General features: G+C 37.0%; 1 protein-coding gene across 4 annotated transcripts in view; it reads right to left on the bottom strand.

Annotated features, from left to right (window-relative positions):
- The window catches only part of SLC16A7 (solute carrier family 16 member 7), a 75,078-nt gene that overhangs the window by 22,596 nt on the left and 33,618 nt on the right, over nt 1–18,864 (bottom strand). For 3 of the 4 annotated variants that reach the window (XM_058022525.1, XM_058022527.1, XM_058022528.1), the window contains exon 2: nt 6,180–6,422. In XM_058022525.1, the coding sequence (XP_057878508.1) occupies nt 6,180–6,393 (214 nt within the window). In that variant the 5' untranslated portion in view covers nt 6,394–6,422. Of the gene's footprint in view, nt 1–6,179; nt 6,423–13,545; nt 13,566–18,864 lie in introns of those variants that run through there. The other variant, XM_058022529.1, reaches the window with a different exon arrangement.

Below are 18,864 nucleotides of genomic sequence, written 5' to 3' on the forward strand. Positions count from 1 at the left end.
AAAGTGCTGGGTTTACTCTTTCATTTGAAGTGCTGGGTGACTACAATGGTATACACAGACTTTTCCTTCCCCACAGTTCTTCTCTGGTATCTGCATAAATGTCTCATGATTTCCAGTTGCGCTAGACCATTGTTCCATTACCTTTGAATTACCCAACACACATCACGAACACAGCCATTGTATGATCCACTGGAAAACTATATGGGAACTAGTCCAACATTTGCAGTACTCACAAAATAAGCATTCTTTCCTCAAAGTTTTACAAGCTCAATGAACATATCAAAGGCCACAGTTTGTCCCTTGATACCTTTCTTAAACAAACCCAAAGTTTTAGCTCCTTAGAAAATGATGCATGTTATTTATTATTGTTAGACTTTGACCTATTAATTGAAACTAAGTGGAAATCAAAAAAGCATCATTTTTGCAGATAAAAAGCTGTCAATATTTATTTACTTATTGAAATCCCTGCCTGTAAAACCAAATTAAGATCAAGACAAAGCCTTACAAAGGGAGAGTTATTATTATTGTTTATTATGTAATCCACATTGCCTACTTTTGTGTAAATGAAACCTGTTTTAGTAAAAGGCTCAAGTTAATTAAACTTAAGTTGCTGCAAATATTTCTATAGAATCATGGAATTGTTAAAGTTGGAAAAGACCTCCAAGATCACCAAGTACAACCATTAACCCAGCCCCAGGTGATCATATGTATCAAACCATGGCAAATACCCTGGGGCTGGAACATCAAAAGAGGTTTGTAGAAACACAGTGGGAACTCATATAATGTCTTTCTGATAACTACTCAAAATTAACACAAGCATACAATAAGAGACAAAAAACTCCTTATTTCTCCCAGTGGAAGCATGTCCTTAGCTTGAGATTGGCTTCCTAAGTGTATCCAGATCCAAGCAAAGCTCTTTTTTCATGAAAACTTGACAAAATTGGATCCTCAAAACGCAATGAATATTTAGCAATTAGATCTTATCTGTTCAGCAAAATGTAACAAGTTGCAGAGTAAAAAACCATCTTGTTCCTGTACATAAGGTGACAAACCTTTTGGAAAAGAAAATTTATAAAACCATCTAAAACAGATATGCTTTTTGGTTTTTTTTCACCTTTCTTCCCTTGACCATTTTAGAGTGTTTTCTAAATGTCTAGGAAGACATCTCGGTTTAAAACATCTCTGTTTAAAACATGCATTGCTTCTGCAGAACGCTACCATATAATGTTCAGTTTTACTAAAACTCAAAGCCTTGGAAGAAATATAAGACCTGGCTGTATTACCCTTCACAGGCTTTAGCATTCAGGTCTTGTTTTTTAAGAACTGAACTAATGTATATTTATAATATTTTGTTACTCTTATCTCCATTTGCTAGTAAGAGTCAAAATGCTCTGTTCTTGTGAAACCTCATTACGACTCCTTTTCCTTTATCTGTGAGTCTCAAATTAACTTGACATAGATGCTTTTCATATATCTCAGGCTAAATGTGAAGTAATCCCTTATGCCCATGAGGAACTCAGAAAGTTAGTAAGTTCTGCTTTCAAGGGCACTCTAAATGAGGTTATTAAAATGCAACACTTTGCATATTCTGATGGGGAAAAACACTTGCCCCTGACAACAAAGGAGATAGGTCAATTCAAGAAAGCGTCTCAATCTCCATATTGATGGCCACTGAATTCCTTGTGCCGGTATTTGTAAAACCGAAATTAGAAAATGTTATCAGGAAGGAAGAAAAGTGTAGGAACCCAGGTTCTGCCCAAAAGTAAAAATCCATTACCATCTGTTGTTTGTGTTACATGGATTTCACAACTGTCATCTCCACCGTGCACACCATTTCATCTTCACAGCAATATCACCAAAACACCCACTGAGATAAAATCACAAATATTTTGAACATACCATATGATATGTTATTTTCCAAATTAATATTAGAGAAAGTCAAAATGAGGACTTGTCTGTAGGTTACTTTTGTGCTGTCAGATGAAAAATCCTTCAAGGGTTTGCTATTGTTTGGAAACACTTAACTTTAGACTTGAATAACTTATGCAATACTGAAGAGAAAGGAAGATATAAGTGCTACCTTTTTAAAGAATAAATGTGTTTTGAAAAATTATAATGGCCACTCCATACACTTATATAGCAGCTTTATTCCAAAGCAGTCTAAAAATGTATTTGCAACTATTTACTCAGAAACATTATCCAGAATTTAAATGAAACTTTTATGTTTTCTGAACTTCAGACCAGCAAGACTGTCCCACATTTCACACCTGGGTATGGCTTGAAGGATTTATCAGCTCTCAATCTAATCTTCACAACCCAATGTTACACCCAAAAAGTACTTTTTGAGAAAACAAATAAACAAACAAACAAACAAACAAATAAAAGAAACAAATCCTGCAAACTGAAACTGTCTTGGAAAAATGATAGAAAAAGAGTTAAGGACCAGTGAGTGAACAAACTGCTTTTTCCCTGAGGAAATCTATTACTCAAGGTCAGTTCTGTCTGAAATCACCAGACCTGTCACATGGCTTTCATAGCTGCCACTGTGGCTCCTATCAAACCCACACTGAAAGCAATGAAAACATTTTTACTGGAAACAGATCGAGCTCTGATAAGAAGCTCCTTAATCACCTTTGGCTGATAACGCTGCACAAAGTGAGAGGTAAAGTTTTGAAAAAGAGAAGAGTGAACTAAGAGAACTTGTGGTCAAATGTATTTGACCTTTTTCTTTAATTCCTTAATTTCTCTGTGTGTTGGAGCAGGCATATTACTCTGTAAGTATAAGGATACATATATATTTTATATACATAGGAATACATACATGCGCACGCATTTTATACACATATCTGTTCATACACATGCAGGAACACAGATTGTGCTGTCAGGATAACTCAACTAATTCCATTTTATCCCAGCTTCTGTCCTCCAGTAACAAAAGTCTGGTGGTCCCAATCTCAGTCCCTTAGGTGTAGGAATCCATCACAAACCCATCACCCTTAATTTAATGCAATTGACAGTCTCTGCTCAAGAGAGGCAGAAGAAGGAGTTACCATGGAGACTGAACGACTGCTCTTCTCCAGAGGATGCTTTTATCAAGCATGGCCTGAACAGTAGAGGCTGTGCAATACTTGCAACCTTAATCACATCACTGGATCTTGCTTTTTGGGATGCCTTTTTAGTAAACTCTAACAAACATCAAAAGGTTGGGGGGGTGAGGGAAGAAGGAAGAGAGAGCTTAAGAAAACAAACCAACCAACCCCCTAAAACACAACAGAAAACAGTATGAAACTGCATATTGTACCAGATTGAGAGAGAAAATTAGTTTCATATTGATTTGATTTATCAGATTTGTCACCTCTGCCTGGTGCTTTCCTAACAGGGTGAATGCTGTGCTTGACCTATTTGCTGGAATTAACCAGGACTGCAGGAGACCATATGGATTGCCAGATGGTCTGCTATAATTTAATGCCATTTATTCTAAGTATGAAGTAAATGATAAATATAATTAACATTCTTTCAGCTCCTTATTGGAGCTTTTTTCAGAGGCATTGAAAGGTAAGTTAATACCTTGTTGCAGAAACACAGATGCCAGCTAATTACTGCAAGAGGCTGCAGCCTCCAAAGCAAAAAGTGTCTGCACAGAGTCTAACTTATTCACTGACCCCACTGTGATGATTAATAGGTTGAATGCTAAGCTGTAATGAGGATGACAGATCTTAGATGTTTTCAGGTTACCTTCATTAGTAGCATGATGAACAGTGTTCATTGCAGGTGCACGTATCACACTCCATAGTAAACAACACACCTTGTACTTGTGGCCTGAATGTGTATTTCACATTACAGCACATCAAATGTGAAAGAAGAATCAAACCACCTTCAGACAGTAAAAACAATGAAGTGATTTCCTTCAGAAATGTTTTTCCGGATTGCTATTTCATATTCTGCCAGTGATTGTCTAAATGGCCCAGTTATTAGGAAGTGATCCTAGAGAAGCTTTGGCTTCAAAGAGTGTTTATATCAGGCAGGGTCGTCACTCTCAGCATTTTAAAACCAAGAGTCTGTAACAAGATATCCAAACAACTCCGCTTACTGTTCCTCTGCTGATAATCTTTGTAGTAAATGGGGTAGGTGTCAGCAGAATGAATAGCAAACAGTTTTGTAGTTTTTAATGTCAATATAGAAGCGCAGTTAGTAACCGGTAATCAGAACAGTCAAAGAAGTACTAGAGAAAAGGCAGAAATACTGAATCTTTTGTATTTAATAGGAAAAGTTGTGCACATTGAACCTCACAGATAAAAATGACCACAGTGAAATGCCCTGAGATTTGCAGGTGCACTATTAATGTAACCTGGGTGAACTTTGACCTGACAGAATTGGCATAGATGAAATGCTACGCAGAGAACACAACATAGCAACACCTGCACTATTGAGCAAACCTGCTTCACATTGTTAAAGGAGCTCAGGATCAGCAAGTCACAGCATACAGAAAGCAGAAAAATTATCCAGCTTTTCAACAGCTGCGCTCTTCCCATACAGATGGGAAGATGGGTTCAACACTTGTTCAGAGGTTGCCACAGTTACTCAGGTACACTCCATCTCCATAGCGCAAGTACTGATGCACCCTTAAGAAAGTGCTCCATTAGAGGGGACTTGAATGCAAGGAGATATACCCTCTTTCACTCCACTCTTGAATGCTTCAAGTTATTTCTTCACCTGGTGAATTTTGGTGAATTCACTTGACTATTGTCGCTGGTTCTATAAAATCCTTTGAATTTCTCCACCAGCTTGTGAGGAACTCACAATTTTCTATTAGTATATGAGTAAAAATAGTATCAAAATACATCAATAGCATACTTTTGTTGACACTGATACCATTTGTCAAGACATCTTCATAAGGTCTCTGTGACTGACAGAATTTGAAAAAAGATCCATTTTTCCATGCCATCAACTGAGGTGCAAAAGCTAATGCTCCAGCTTCATGATTGTAGCCAGACAGGGAATAAGAGGGAGTTGGAGAGAGCAATCCAGACAGCCTGATCCTCTTTGTAGGCATGCTCCTTACTTCCCTGACTACCAAGTAAGGTAGGGCCATTCATGTGTCAGAGTTTAGGGAGAATGAAATAAGAGATAAAAAAACTACCATGCTGGAAATGACACTTTATTCACCCTTCAATAGATCATTTGCTGGACCTGACAACACTGTACTTTTACACAGATACCACTTCTGAAAAATACTTGAGCAACAATCTTCAGTGATTAAAGAGTTTCAGTATCAGTGTGCCATCAGCACAGTGTTTTCAGTCTCTATGTCTATACATTCACACATATGTACATATACATAAACACACGTTTGTAAATGTATCCATTTAATTGCTTCATCAGTGCAATCAGTCAGATGCTCCACGTGGTTATCTTTTAACATTAAAAGAAAGGGAAATACCAGATCTGTTGCCTGAATTAACATAATTCACACCTTTGAACTGTCTAAGTATTTTGCCTAAACAGCAGCTAGCTCTCACCAATATTTAAAGGAGAAAAAAATTCTGATAAAATGAAGAAACCACACATGATTTAACAAGTTAGTCTTTGGGGTTGATAGACACAAAGCCTGTCAAAGCAGATCTGACACTTAGTTCTTAAACATAGCTTTATACTTCAAAATCCTTTTACATCTGTCTTGTTCTTTACTTGCTTGCTCGCAAGAAGAAAGGTAGCAGAGAATTTGTGTTCCCTGTTCAATCCCAAGAATAAGATTGTCTGCCTCTTAGCTGTCATACAGATGGCATGTTTGAAATATCACTCTTAGGACAACTAAGGACCAGATATAAACCCTTGTCTACAGAGGAATACCGGTGCCTCATGAACGAACCCTCATTGCCATAATAATTTTCTGTGATTAAGCTTCATCATTGGATATACTGAGAAATCTCACCAAGTCAGTGGAAACTGACCAAATTTACTCCTAGACCCAGAAGAAATTATTTGGGCAACGATTTGTTGGGAAGTTATACTCTTAAAAATTGTGAATTTAGGGAAAGATTGCAAAATCTTTTTTTATTCAAATTACTTGAATCTTAGGTAGAGGAACAAAGAAAAGGCCCAAAGGGAAAAAATGCTTTAAGACCATATGAAAAAAAACAACCAAGCAAAGTTATTTACTAATTTCAGGAATGTCTTACCTCCTGCATACATGACAGCAAGCATTATTGATGATATCCAAGCTATCTCACTATATGATGTGTGGAAGATCTCTTGTATTTCTTTGAAGAACACTGTGATGGCTTTGGGGAAAGCATAGGAAAATCCAATGGAGATAAAAGCCCCAAAGACCACAACCCATCCCCAGCCTCCATCAGGAGGTGGGTAATCTGGCGCTCCTGTTGCAGGTGGCATTTTTGGTCTCTGTCTCTTCTCCAATTAGACTGAAAAACAAGGAAAAAAACAGATTGTCAAATATTTTTTCATTTTTTCCATATCAAACTTATGTTATTCAATAGTCATCTCCAGGGAACATAAAAAACCCTTGGAGGAAAGATCAATTTCCATCTTTCAAGGGACCACAGAACAAGAGTACCTGATTTTAGAAGCAAAAGTTGTTTTGCAAAAAAACTTGTGGCAAGAATATTTCCAATAGCCTAGTCAATATGTGGCAACTGTTAAAAATCACTCATCTCAGTCACTGAAGTTGCATTTGCAATTAGTCACTTATTGCGAAGAGACTTGTTTGTGTGGGTTAATTTATGTAGCTCTACAATCTACAGTGTGGAAAAGAAACAATTTGAAAAAAGTTACACCTAAATTATAACTAAATGCTATAAATAAGTGTTAGTGAGATTTATTGGTACCGCAGCAATATCATCATCAACAACAGAGAGGAACAAATTGCAAACATCTGAAAAGCAGAGATCTAAGCAGAGATTTAAAATTCCCTCTGTATCACTAAAATAAATACGTAATATTTAAATTCCACATTGTACTCTTAAGATTTTGATACTTTAATGTTGATATTACTTGCAGGAACAAGGTAGAGCTTGATGGTATTAGTTTTGCTGTTTCCACATATTAGAAGACATGAGGAAGCTTTCCACACTGCTTCTATAATTTAGAATTGATCTTAAGAGCTGCCACCACAATGATACTTTACAGAGGTTCTAAGAGGTGTAGCCAACACATTCAGGCAGCTCAAATCCACACAAAACTTCTGAGGCTTGAAATAAATCTCATATTGCTAATATCATCCTGATATCTAAAACGTTACTTTTTTACATTCTTCATTAAATTTTTTAGAAAATATGTAGTGATGAAAATATGTTTTTTATTTCTGAGATTTTTTCCACTAACAAATCCCGTTATTATTATTAAACACTGAACTGGAGTTTTTTCAGCCTCCACATACAGTATGAACTGCAAATTCTTCTTTCCTCCTCGTTTCTTTCTTGGGCATTTAGGCAACATTACTCTTGATTGGTCTCCTGCCATACTAGTATTCAAAACGGTTGATGATAACAGTGAGTAGGTTTCTGTTATGCTTATGATTACCAGCAAGCCTCTCCATGATTCCTTCTGTGTCACTTACAGCATTTTCCAATTTCTCACAGTAAACTGCATTAGCAGTGGGAGTGAGATGATTACTTTAACAAAAACGAAAAAAACCCAACTGTGTCAGCTTATACTTATCTCTTGGGATAGTGCCTGGAGTACTTTTAGGGTAAATGCCATGTAGCACTGCATGCAATATATGCCACAAAACAAGCAAAATATTGTTCTTAAGATTACCTATTACTAGGCTGGCCCTGTGATAGAAACCCAGTGTACTTTTGATTCTCCAGTTCACTGAAGCTGACTGTAGACATCAGCTACAATCTCATATAGGTAGCACATCACTGAGGAAAGCTAAATCAATGACTAAAACATCAGGCTTTTAGGCAAAATTTTAAAAGCCTAGGTAGTTTGTCTTCTGCATCATATAACTGAGATTTCCTGCTGACAGCAGTAGATATCTATTGCTCTGTACACAGATCTTTTTATATGCATGTCCAGAAAGAACTTCTGGTATGTACTTTTTTTTCTGCTTATTCCAGTCTCAGTTTAATGTTAGTTCACTGAGAAAACTCAGAGAGAAAAACCTGGGCCTGTCACTAGAACAAGTTGGACAAACAGAAACAATTCTGGTTGCTGAGACTGAACTTTTTGAACACTGTTAAACACTACTTTCTTTTTGCTAATAAAGATCCATTAGAAGGAAGAGTAACTCAGAAAGCCCACTGTAACTTAGAGCACAAATAAAACTGATCAACTGCCTGTTCAAGAGCAGAAAAACTCAAATTTGCCATAAAACAGCAGAATTCTATTTCTGTGAGTTCAGTGAAAGTAAAGAACAAGAGTTTGCCATCCATCCCCAAAAAACTGTTGTTCTGCTCATCTGAGAAAACTTTTAGTTGTTTAATGAAAAAAGGTTAACTATTGTTTTCTTACACTTCAAAGGCTTCAGCATATTTGTTTTCATATTTAATATTCACATGACAACACTTCTATCGCTATTATGAATTTTTGGGATAGCAAACAACATCAACACACTGCTCTTCATAAAAATGGAAAGGGCTTATCAATTTACTGAGGAAGCACTCCTTTTCCTAAAAATAATACAAAAGCACTTTGAAAAATCACAGCCACCACATTAGTTAAAAGAATGCTGAAGTTTCCTGAATGTCACTAATAGTTTGGAGACATCCCACTACATCCACCCCTTTAGGGTAGAAGAACAGGCTCTGACAGTTCAGTGCTTTCCTCCCTTTAAAAACTTCACAGTAAATTACAGCAGCATTAAGGAGACAAGCAAAGGGGCATTGGCTGCTCCTGTGCCTTAGCCTAGAGGCAAACTGGTGCAAAGGCCACTGCATGGTCCTGTCTGCCAACCTACAGTGGGCATCATGCTGCCACAAAGAAGAGCCTGGATCATAGTATCTCACACCTCCTGTTTATTCCACAAAGCAGAGCTAAGAATAGCTTCCCTGATATTCCTTTATGATCATCATGGCCAATATTAGCTCCAGTCAATGAAAGGGGAAGAGAAAAATATAACAAATACATGTTTGTACCAAGGTGAAAGTAAGTGTTCATTTTCTCACAAACATTAAATCCGACATCTCACACATGCTCAGGACCTAAAGAGGCATTCTCCTGTAAAATCTGAATTTAATGTCCTGCTGCAATTCCTGAAACCGAATCCCTCCTAAAGAAAGGATTAATATACCTAGCTCTAACCTAAGCCTAACTAGTAATATTTGAGTAATACAGGTAGTATTATGACAAGTGCAAAATACATCAGCAACCAAAAAAACCCAGGATTTTACATTAGCAGACACAAATGTTGATAAAGGAAGAAGCAAGAGATGGAGGAATGAAGCAGTGATAATCAAAATGCCTTTTCAGAAACTCTTATAGGTTATAACAGGCTGTGAAGAATAAAAAGAAATATGGCAGAAATCCTAAAAACAAGCATGTGTGATGATGTTCATGTGAAGGACACAATACCAGACCCACATAAGAAAAAAAAGAAACAGCACTTGAGTAAATAAAGATCACCACCAGTGTTCTTAGTCAGTCATATGAATTCTGTCATGTGCTTAAAGCTAGCAAGAGAGCATTGCTGGTACCTATGCCTTTATAGGCAAGCAGTGGGCAGGGAACACTGCCTGCCCCCTCCCAGGGAAACAGCAGGGGAATAGTGACTGGAATGGGTCCTGAGTGAAGCCATCAATCTCACTTCTCGCTGTCAAATACAGAGATTCCTCAGCCTTTACATACCCTGAGTCAGATGTGCACAAGGATTTTCTCCTAAGCACTTTCTAGTTCCCCTGTATAAACCCCATCTATGTAAGCACTGAACAGGAATGCAGTTTACTGTGAGAGGAGCCGCATGCATCTGCTACCAAATAATAGGAGAGAAACAAGAAGACACTTTTATAACATATGATAAGCAACATTTTTATTGCAATTTTCATCACATTTGAACTTAATTAGGCATACAAGAACTAGTGAATAAAAGAGAGAAAGAAAAAAAAATGAAGGAGGAAGAAGGGGAAAAGGATAGATGTGAAAGGAAGGAAAAAAGGGAGAAAGAAAAAAGGAAAAAAGTAGCAAGCAAGCAAGAAGGTCAAACTAAGAGCAAATGCTACAAACAAATAATGTATCTTGATACCATGCATTGTAGACTTCAGTTGCAATCAACCTGTTCAGAGTGCTCATGTGCCTACCAATGCTTCATTAATATTCTGCAGTTGCCAGCTGCCAGAATCAGCTATCAATACAACAGCTTGTCAAAGACCCTTCTGAGAAGGGTTTATATTGTTCCCTTGTTTACTAAGACTCTGCTTTTACTGGGAGTTTTAGTTTTGTTTTTCTGCAAAGTTAGAGTAACTGTTTGTTTTCCTGCTTGCATTTTGTCTGCCTTGTCCTTAATGTGCCCCATCACCACTTGACTCAGCAGCCACATGTCCCAGAGTATAAGAACTGGCGTGTGAAAAATCTATCCCCAGCTGCTGTTAGGATAGTAGAAATACTCCATATTTGTGTACTGCCCTACAGTTCCAGACAGTAGGCCAAGAATTGCAAAAAGCTTTGCAAACTTGAGCAAAATCAGTCTTATCCCTGTGAGGTGACTGAGAAATATAATCCACTTTTAGACGTGGGAAACAAATATGATAACAGACTGAGTGATCTAAGTCTCATGTCCTAAGATCAGTGTCAGAGCTGGCATATAGACTAATGCCCAAATAAGATGTGAGTTATGACTGAAATTTTTAAATATGTGTGCATTTTAGAATCTCATTAAGTAGCCAATGCAGATTATTTGTACTGCTTAATACTAGAGCTAGGAGCTCAGGTGGGGTACAACATTTGCTTTATGGGTTTGAATAGTCTGATGCTCCAACTTACCCTTAACACATGTTAATTACACTGCTGTATTTGAAATAAATTACTTAGAAGCATAGAAGCATTACATAGAAGCATTAGAACACAGTGAGTTAAGAATTATACTCTTATCAAAGATCCTTCCTTAAAAGCTGTAAGTTTTTCCACTTTCATTAACCCCTCTTTAATGAGTTCTAAGCAGGATGGCAGATTAGCAAGTACCATCTCATCAAATGGCATTGCCTCACCAACTTCCATAAGTTATTGTCATAATCTTGGGAACAATTTTGAGCCTTTGAAGAAAAACATATCTTGTTAGTTTTGTGAGAAGGCTTTGCTCCTACTTATGATGGTGTTTTTGGTTTATTTTTCTGAAGGAAGGGAAGATGTGCACAGACTGTAAGGTAGCAGCAAAGTCTGTTCTCTGCTTTTAGTTCTAACTACTCAGATCTGGAGGAAAAGTAGCTCCTAAGGAGCTCTGGTACCTAGCCTTAAAGAACTGGTTAATTATCCTGAAACGGGAAAATAGTCTCCTTTTCATCTGTGTTCAGAGACTTAAGGGGTATGTGATAAATAAAACCCAGGTAGATGAAAGAAGCACTCATAGTCGGAACTCACTGCCTTTTTTCCACTAGGGTTTAATCTTCAGGACAAATATACCCTGTGTGAGACCAAGACTACTAAATTGTGTCCAGGCCAGACAGCATTTTAGAAAGATGCTGGGTTTCGTATTTTAGAAAGATGTTGGTTTCTTGAATCTCAGGGTCATGTCTGTAAATGCTTTCCAGGCTTCTATGTGACAATAAATAACTTATATATAACATATTACATTAAATTGTACTTACAGGCCTAACATTAGAATTTGCTACTCTTGCTAAAGGTCTAAGCCAAAATAATCCCAAAACCACCATTGTTACTTAAGCTTATTTCACTTCATTCTTAAAAATATATCTACAGGTATTTTAAGCCTAAATCACTAGCTTATTGAGAAACAAAAAATTTTGTTTTTTCTTGAAGAGCAGATGAAGGAACTAGTTCTAAATATCTGTATCTATGAAACAAATATGTAATTATCTGCAGTTCAGAATCAATATTGTTGTGTACTCGTCATCCCGCTGAAGCAGTAACAAAACAAGTGCTTGAAGCAGTGTGGGAACATGAGAGCCCCTCACACAGCCCAGGCAAACATGCCTTGATATGCAAATCGTTGTGCCAGCTGTCTAGGAGGTTGGCAGAGGCAGGCTCCATGGAGGGAAGCAGAAAAGAGGGGAAAAGCTCACGTTGAAAGATAAAATTAAATGAAAAATCCCCATAACTTTCTTTTTTAGGGTCTAGCATTTCAATGGACAGATTCTTAGGAACAGCATCAGCTGGGCTGATGACTGGATGTTACAGCAAAAACTGTTTGCTGGGATAATCACAGATCTAAGCTCACAATGGCTGTGGGAATATTCACAGAATATGCTGAGTTGGAAAGGATCATCAAGTCCAACCCTTACCTCTGCACAGGACACCCCAAGAGTCACACCATGCACCTGAGATTTCTGCGCAAATACTACTTGAACTCTGTCAGACTGGTGCTGTGACAGAGCACTTCCCCGGGGGGCCTGCTCCAGTGCCCAGCCACTCTCCATGTGAGGAACCATTTTCTAATATTCAACCTAAACTTCCCCTGACACAACTTCAGGCCCTTCCCTCTGTCTGTCACTGGTCACCATAGAGAAGAGATCAGTGCCTGCCCCTCCTCTTCCTCACAAGGAAGTTGTAGAGCACAAAGGTCTCTCCTCGGTCTCCTCTTCTCCAGGCTGGACAGAGACCAGGTGACCTTGGCCACTCCTCACACATCATCCCCTCAAAGCCCTTCACCATCTTTGTTACCTTCCTCTGAACACTCTCTAATAGTTTAATGTCACTTTTATATTGTGGTGACCAAAATTGCACACAATAATCAAGCTGATGCTGCACCAGTGAAGAGTGTATTTGAAGGTCTGATTCAGTTTGACCAAGAAGAATTCCTTTCTTCCTCTTAGAAGACTCAAAACAGGATTACTGACACAGAAGTGAGTCCTGAAAGATACTACCCTATAAAAAGCAAAAACATATAAATTATGCTGTTAGTGTAATTAAAATTCCATTTGCTCTACAGCCAAAAGTTATTACTAGGTCAGTAACTGAAGTGAGTTCTTTTGCAGTACTGGAACCTACATGTGGGAAAATTATATTGTAAATATACTGGAGTTATTACATCATTGAAACCAGATTTGGAGCACTACTAAGTCAGTAGTGAGATGACTAACATAATCTTTCAAAACTAATATTAATGCAGTATTTATAATTAATTTGATTTTTGTTGCTGGGTTTGGTTTTTTAGTTGTTTTTTATTTTAAACTTCATATTTTGTACACATTCTCCTGGGAATCCATTATTTGCCTTCACAGTCACAGTCATGACTTGGACATCCATTCATCATCTCTTCTGTTACTACATTTTTCCACTGTTTTTAAGGGAAACCTGTATGACTCTGGATGACTAAACATCTACATAGCTAGAGTTAAGTGAACTGAATTCCCACCAAAGTCATTGCAATTTTGTTTTAATTACTCCAGAAAGACAATCAATAGAATAGCTAACCTAAAGAGGTTGTCACTCCACCCAAATTGAAGTGCACTGAAATGAACTGTTGATGGCTAAATTGAAAATGCCAGTGATCCAGTTTGAAGAATTAATCAGATTTAACAATAAGTTGACTGAAGTTGATGAAAAATTCTTCAGACCTGAAAAAAATAAACCACCAAACTAATAATCTTTTCAAAAAAACCCAACCCAAAACTTTCTTCTGCCATTAAATAACTAGTTTTAATAAGCTCAGCTAAACCCTTTATAAGTCAAAGTCTTAGCTCCCTACACTGCAAGAGTATTGATAAACTTATTAATTAATTTCTAACCACTCTTAAATTCTAGTGCTTCTCCCTCATAGTTAAGTATGGTGGTTACCAGGTTGACAATTTACAGATGCTTGATATTGTAACTCTTTTTAGACCAATATTGAACAATATTGGTAACATTAGCCTTTCAACTACATCAGCACACTCATCTTCTCTAAAACTCACACTGAATAAATGTTTTAAAAATAAGACTTTCCAGAATAACAGAAGTCATGTAAATTTGGAGCTGTTTGTTTGATATGTACTTGAAGAATTCTGATGTTTGGAAGGAGGTAGTCATAGATGCATGCAATTGTAATATTTTATAAATGGAAGAACTAAGGTTTTAAGTTAGTGTTAATGGAATTATCTGCACAGCTGTTGAACATTGCTTGAAAAATAAATAGCATAATCTTTCTAAAGCAGCAGATTTTCCATTATCAGTAATAATGGATATTCATTTTAATACCATTCTTTCAATACTAAGCTGCAGTAAAAAATATCAATCATGGGAAAAGCTAGCCTATTCTTAGGCTGCACCACTAGTTAATATTTTCAAAATCTAAATTTTTATCTTTTTACATAAACATGTTATTTGGAAGCGGCAAAATTGAATTCATCTATAGCTGAAGATAATGTTCACATTCATCTATGAGCTGAATATTTGGCATTGGGAAGATGCAATAGATTCCAATTGAAATTCTGCTGATGTTAAATTTTGTAAACTTTATAAAAGATACTCCGGGCTCTTGTGATCAGAATCCAACCCTTGGCTGTCTTCTCTGCTCCAGTATTACGGCCCAGTGTATTTTTTATGTATGTCGTACCACTCATTTAAATCCCAGCCCAAAAGAATCATCTGTCACATACTGGGAAAATATTTTTCTTCTATCCTCGCGCAACACGACTCCCATGGGTGGAAATAGTTACTAATGTTTAAGTCTCAGTGACAACTACTTAGATTATGTAATAGGAAGTAAACTGATCTGGATTCTGTTCCTAAGAGCATATGACAGGGAATATATAGCAGGCCAAGTCTGGAAACAACTCCGGACTGCAGAAATTTATACAGGATTCACATTTCATTTATTCCTGCCAATGTGGAAACTGTTACCAGTTTAAGATATTTTTCTCTATTTCTAACAAAATCGACAAATTTAGGAATGCTTCTGATGACACAATCTTTTAGAAATGTGAACTAGGAAAGCTAATGAATTATAAATCACTTTTTAGCAAAGCTACAGTTCTCTTACCTTCTTTATAGAGAAATAAGTAAATAAGGCGAGAAGGAAAAGGGCAGAGCTATCAAAACTTACAATGAGGAAAAGACCTTTTAAAAGATATTACCTGGGGACCATTGCATGTTTAAAAAACCACCAAACTTCTGCAGTTCTGGGTATCCAGTATGAAAACCTCCCCAGAGCTTAGGCAATAAGCAAGAAGCTGTTTAGTTAATACAGATTTTAAAAGTTGTGTGAGAGTAGAGGAAGTAAGCCATCTATTTGTCTGAAATAAAACTAAAAACATATAGATAATTGAAACTGCAAAATCCAATTGATTAAACTCTGCCTTTAAAAGCTTGATGTGTGAGCTCTTTCTGCCAGCAAGAGTTAAAATGTGAGCCACTGATTCCAAACTCACTATAGCCAAAACGTAAATTAATCCAAAAGTCATTCTGGAATTACTAAAACATATTAGGTTACATATTAGGTTAGAAAAAAGAAACAGAGAAAGAGGGAAAGAAGAAAAGAGAGAGAGAGAGAGGAAGAAAGGAAGAATAGAAAGAGAGAGAGAGAGAGAGAGAGAGAGAAAGAAAGAAAGATTTTTCCCACTTATAGAATTGAGAAGATATTATTTTCATTAATTTTCATCTCATGACCAGTGATAGCCATGGCTCTGAAAAACCAAAATTTGACAGCAAGTTATGCTCCCCTCTCCAACAGTTTCCAGTTCCTGGCAAACACATAATCACACAGTATCATGTCAGGTATACTGACATGGTGCTTGTGCTTGGGACCAACCAGGGGCCAACCCTGAAGATGCACTTGCCATTTCTTAGGTGCAGAAATCAGACGCTACTAGCACCTTGAGGACTGTGCAGGGGAATTCAACTTCTCTAACCACCTATCATTACAGCTATGTCCAGCCCACTCAACTTTCTGTCTTTCTTATGCTGATATTAATGCTGGTAAGAGATCATAAAAGAAAGTCTATTCCTATTTAATAACCCACAACTTTGAGCAAACAGCTAAACAAATGGGGAGGCATACATTTACATGGGACAGTGCAGTACTATACAGACACGCTTGCTATCTCTTGATGACTAAACATGGCTAGTAGGAACAGAAGAGCTGAGTTAGCTCAGAATCCCATTGAGGGAACTTAGCTCTGTTTGAGCATCATGGCATGGTGCTATATAAAATAAGTACACGTATGATGTTTATTTGTCCAGTCTGGAACATAATGATAAAAAATTCATTTGAAGTATGCACCAAAACTAACATAATTTAGGCAGCAGCAATGCTCTAACATAAACAAATACAGGGAAAGAAGAATTTGTGATTGTATTTGATTTCCATGGGAAGGAAGAGGATGTTTAATTACAAACTTACTATGTACTTTGTCCAAGTGTTAATGAGATGACCTCCTGGTGTATATACAAAACAACTTTAAAGACCAAGATGGTTTAATCAAATTCTGACACGTACTCCTCCATCCATTGTAAGAAATTGAGCATGGGGAGATCAAAAAACCTCTCTTGATTATTACAGAGGACACTTTTTCCTAACACAGAAAGTACACAACATCCAAAGAGTACAACATATTGCTGTACCTCTTAGAGAACAGTTCTATAATGCAACAGCAAAAACAATCTTCAATCAATTTCTGGCAAGCTTTATAACTTATCAACGGTTTTATGTAAATCTTATTGTTTATACATTATCACTTGTAACTTTTTTACTCTGCCATTTACTAAGTCCTCATAGAATACCCAGAACATATGCATGAAGCCCATGGTTCTGCTCTGGCACAGTGGCACTGAAATGTTGTTTGGTGCTTTGTCAATACACTCAAGGAGATGACCAACCAGCGAAGTCTTTGTGAGAACTGCTAGACCTTTCTGAAAACCCCCCCAACTCATGCTGACATCAAGAATTTCTGAAGAATCGAGAAACCAACTTTTTCCCATTTTTTTGGTCATATTTTCCATTTTTGAATCTCTATTTAATCCCAGCATTATGGATTTAAGTTAATACCATCTGTTTTCAATTTCATTTATGATTAGGGAAAAAAAGCCTTCTGGAACATAAGCCTTTTTATCAGAACTTACCAGCTATCTCAGCCTGGTATGAAAGTGCTCCTTTCACACGTTAAGGCAAGAGGAACTCTTTTTCTTACTAAGGACAATCCAAAGGTCACTGCCTGGGTTGCAGACCCAAAAAGCAGACCTGAAAGCGGAAGCCCTGAAGCACCAGAGCCTGTTAGTTACGGGATATGAACATGCTCATGCATTAGCTGTGTGTTAGCTGGCAAATGTCTCATTTTGCTTCACAGAGAATATGGGGTAGCACTGCTTCATTGCCCAAAAGTAACCTGATAAATCCACTACAAGATACATTTTTGTAGAGTTATGCTGGACTCTTAACTGTGAAACTTTTCTCACATACCAAAGTGCTTTGCTCTACATAACCTCTCTTTGCCAATGCCATACCTACGTGAACAGACTCACAACCATCAGCTCTTAAATTTCTGCATCAACACAAGAAAAGCTTTGCGCTTCAGATTATTTTTCTGCAAACTGAGATAACATAGTACTCCTTATTATTGAGAATATAGAACAATAGAATTATAGAGCCTCAACATTTGACTATAACAGCTACATAGAAACAGTAGTAGAATTTACAAAAATATATAGCAAATGAGACAAGAAATATAAAGATCTCTGTGACATTTGCATCCTTGCAATTAGCAAAAGGGCACAAGAAAAATATTCACAGAAGGGACTAGTTAAGTCATATTTACCAGGAAGCTTAATAAATCAAGACTAAACCATATCCAGTGTAGGGCAACAAGCACATCAATCTAAGAAATGAGTCTGTTGTCCCTTTCAGGACAGACGTTTAATCAGTTCAGAGGCAAAACACTGGGCTGTATTTTTCCTTGTAAAAAATGGATATATATACACATTTGGTTGTTCATGAACTCTGCTGAAGGCCCATGTACTCATAGGAGTTTAGACAAACTTTCTATATGCAATATTGTTTGCAACACATAGAAACATGTACAGCACACTCCATACACCTATTCATTTTGTCTTGATAACAAGACAAAGAAGTGGTAGTGGAGTTGTGTAAATCTCAAGGTTTTTTCTTGAAAAGCAATACAATGCTGGGATTCAGAGCCTGAGCATTACAGTCCCCTGAAGGCCACTTGCAGTCTTCAAGGCAGTAATATTCTTCCTTGTGTAAAAAACAACTCTGGAGTTTGTGTGTTTTTCTAAAGCCTTTAACGATACCTCTTTGAATTATTTTCACTGAAGTCTTAAACTATTATCTACCTATGCATAGGTATGCATAGACTATGCATACACTTCCTATACATAATCTTTCACATACAGCCCAATTGCCTTCAAAGAGGAGTACAGGGATTTGAATTCCATTGATGTTTTATTTACCTAGATCCTATCCCAGTCAATAGCTGCAGATGAAACAGCCACCACCTCCTGGGATGACTGGGTTTAATTACGATTTTGTTCCTCTGCATATTCTTCTCCAAACATGCTTTTCAATATTTTTCTTACTTCTCAAAATATTACTAGATACACTGTGAGGTGTTCCTGAGGGGAAGTTGTTCTTGTAATCTGATTCAAGTATAAAATCTATTTTCTATTCAGTCCTAGCATTATTATTTCAGTTTCATTATATTTTGCAATTTGAACATTAAATATGGAATTTGGGTTTGTCCTTTTTCTTTTCTTCCCTTGAAGCTAAGCATTGTGAGATTCATCATTCAACAAAATGTTTAT

The sequence above is a fragment of the Melospiza georgiana genome, chromosome 4 (assembly GCF_028018845.1).
Source record: "Melospiza georgiana isolate bMelGeo1 chromosome 4, bMelGeo1.pri, whole genome shotgun sequence".
NCBI lineage: Eukaryota > Metazoa > Chordata > Aves > Passeriformes > Passerellidae > Melospiza > Melospiza georgiana.